Genomic DNA, 3,437 nt, shown 5'->3' with positions numbered 1-3,437 from the left:
CGATCTTACCTTCCCCGGCCATCTTATGTAGCCATTGAGGTTTAGACAACCATTGATTTGAACAGGAAAGGAGAGTAGTGAACTCTACCTGCATGGATTATTGGTCTGCGCGTCGATCTAAAGTTGTCTGGACTCCGGAGGCTCCCGATTCCCCGGCTATGTACCTGTCGGTCCCCGCTCCGAGCTCCCAGACCAATGCCCAGACTTCATTGACAGTTGAATTGAATCCCAGCTTATTTAGCTGTCCAATATGTTGCTTTGTATGTATATATTTTATTTTATAAAAAAATTTCTGTCAAAACCACAGGGATACAAATAAAACCACAGGGATACATCACATTTGTAGCACAGGCGGTGCCTTTGATACGCCCACTCACTATTATACAAATGTAAAATGTAGCTCTTTATTACCCAAATCACGCATAGGCGTAAAGCGAGGGTAATTTTTGATTTTGTTGTAAGAATATAATTAGCAGTTTTTAATTTAATGATTTTGTGTACACATACATTGTAAGTGAACATGACTGAGCTTGCTCCTTAATGATTGGTGGTGTTAATAATTGTTCAATTACCAACCACCAAAATAAAATCAAATTAAAGCGCACCATATGGTTTATGCATGTACATGTACATGTAATTGATATTAAATTTTCATCTACATGTAATTCTGTACACAATTAATGTCCATTATTTTATGGCATTATTATTTTGTGGCATACCGTATAGTGTAAAATTTTGGAGGGCCATTTTGATCGCCATTTGCTAAAATAAAATTTGCCATTTTGAGCCATTGTACGCATGCTCAATGGTACGTGACCACAAATTAAAATTTGCTGATTACCAAAATTTAGCAATTCGCCAAATTTTAGTCCCTCCCAAGTTTTCCACTATATGGTAAAGGTGCATGTATTTTGTAATGATTTTTGTAAGATTAACTTAAAATTTTTGGAGGACCATTTTTAGAAATGCCTTGTACTATAGCCCATAATGGGCCCAAATTCATCCCCAATTTTTATTCCAGTTTCTGATACTGTACATGTACATTGATGTCCTTATGCTATGTAGAAGTTTGAGCTGATTCTGATCTGAAACTTTTTGAGTTGCATTGTACGATAGCTGATGCTGAGTTCTTTTATAGGGACTTCGAAATACTGGCCGTCCGATCGCTCTGGATACAGTAGCACACAAACTGGCTCTTTTGTTTAATGTCTACTTCTCTTCTCTTCAACTGCACAGCATCACATACTGCGCATGCTCACAAAAATAATATTAATTAACACCAATTAACACACATGAATAATAATAACATCATTTAATTCCCAACACACTCCCCCGTTGACTAGTAGATAATACTAGTCAATTACAAAAATTAATCAATACATGTATCAATAATAACAGTAAATATACACACCAAATTACATGCATCAAATAATAATATTTAAAGTCCTATAACAACAAACATCTTACACACATCTCATGCTTACAGAACATAATAGTTAAAACATAGATTGTACCAGAATATTGTCTCTTGCAGTAATAGCTGCAGCTCTCTTGGATCTCCTTTGACCAGATTCCTGGTTGTTGATCGGCATGATTGGCTCATTGATATCATCATTCTCAGCCACGTCAATATCTTCAGTGGGAGGCTCTTCAGTGGGATCTTGATCCTGATTGTCAGGAATTAGATTGTCATTCTCATTGACTTCTAGAGGGAATAACTTCTGAATAGGTCTCTTCAGCAACTTGGACCTTTTCTGTCCAGTAAAGACTCTAACCACAGCACTCCGTATTTCTCCATCTACACCAACAATAGTGTCCTCAATCTTTCCCAGATTCCAAAATCCTCTTCGCTTCTCATCGCTGTGGACAACTACAATATCTCCCACTCTTATCTTCCTCCCAGTAGACAGTAAGTTTCCTCTGAACCTATGTGCTTCTCTAAGTTCTAACAAATACTCTCCCTTCCATCTGCTCCAGAACTGATCGATTGTACGATTGAGATACTTCATTCTCTTACTGAGAAGTTGTGGAGTAGCATTATAGTCTTCATCATCTCCATCATAGCATAGTGTATCAGGAAAACTTAGTACTCTGCGTCCAATAAGAAGGTGGGAAGGAGTGACTGGCTCTTCCAGATCATCATGACTGACATAAGATAGTGGTCGCGAGTTCACAATCATCTCCACTTCAGTAACTACTGTCAGCAACTCCTCCCTGGTGAGTTTGGCTCTCCCCACAACCTTCCTAAGACACCTCTTGACTGAGCGAATGAGCCTCTCAAACACTCCACCCCACCATGGGGCTCTTTCAACATTAAATGTCCACTGTATTACGTTCTCCTCCAGGTAATGACTGGCTTCCTTGTGATTCATTATCTCCTTGAATACTCGTGCAGCTCCCTTGAAGGTCTTCCCATTGTCTGAAACAATGCGCCTTGGGAGTCCTCTTCTTGCCACAAATCTCCTAAAGGACCTAAGGAAAAACTCAAGAGACATAGTGCATAATATATCAAGGTGTATGGCTCTAGTGACACAACAAGTATATATACATATCCAAACTTTACCACCCACATCCCACTTACTACTCCTTACATACAATGGACCAGCAAAATCTACTCCTGTGAAGGTAAAGGCTGGCTCTTCTGTCACTCTGAATGTAGGTAAAGGAGGTGGTCCAGGAGCATCATAAGGACGTCCCTCAGTCTTCTTACAGACAACACATCGATCAATTATTCTCTTTACAGTAGATCTTCCCCTTACAATCCAGTATCTCGAGCGAACTTCAACCAATGTCTCTTTAACACCATTGTGGAATACTCGCGCGTGCGCTCTTTGAACAACTAGATCTGTAAAGTGATGCTTGTTAGGCAGTAGCACAGGATGCTTAGTATTGTAAGGGATGTCTGCATTAGATAATCTTCCCCCACATCTCCAGACTCCTTCTCCATCTTGAAATAGCTGTAGCTGGTGCTTCCACTCCTTGAATCTCCTCTCCTCCACTAAGCTCAACTGCACATCTTTGATCCAAATCAGCTCTGCCTTCATTACTATTACTTCATCCGCCACGTGCTGTCTCATTCTCACTTTCACTCTCACATTTTCAATGAATCTCAGTACATTTGCTGTAACTCGTAACAAATATGTCAAACTACTATATCTGTCTACTTTAATGAGATCAGATATTTTCACACACTCACTCACTAATAATCCTAAAGTCTTGCGATCAGATGCTCTTAATTCTTCAACACACTCTTGAGGCATCTCCCCCGGTGATCCCTTTCTCTCACACTCAATTAACTGACTGGGTCCATGAAACCACAGCCTGTTATTAATCAATTCAGCTGGCCTTATCCCTCTTGATGGTAGATCAGCTGGATTGTCTTTACCCAAACAATGTTTCCAGCAGGCAGCAGGAACAAGCTCTCTAATTTCCCTAAC

General features: G+C 39.8%; 1 protein-coding gene across 1 annotated transcript; it reads right to left on the bottom strand.

The window, feature by feature from the left end:
* Positions 1-1,496: 1,496 nt before the first annotated feature.
* Positions 1,497-3,260, bottom strand: LOC100641817 (uncharacterized). Its single transcript, XM_003389465.2, has one exon. The coding sequence runs from the start codon at positions 3,258-3,260 to the stop codon at positions 1,497-1,499; it is 1,764 nt and encodes a 587-aa protein (XP_003389513.2).
* Between the last annotated feature and the right edge of the window lie 177 nt (positions 3,261-3,437).

This window comes from Amphimedon queenslandica, unplaced genomic scaffold (assembly GCF_000090795.2).
Source record: "Amphimedon queenslandica unplaced genomic scaffold, v1.1 AMPQUscaffold_13066, whole genome shotgun sequence".
Taxonomy (NCBI): Eukaryota; Metazoa; Porifera; class Demospongiae; order Haplosclerida; family Niphatidae; genus Amphimedon; species Amphimedon queenslandica.
The sequence above is the reverse complement of the archived record's forward strand: the minus strand, read 5'-3'. Positions and strand labels throughout refer to the sequence as shown.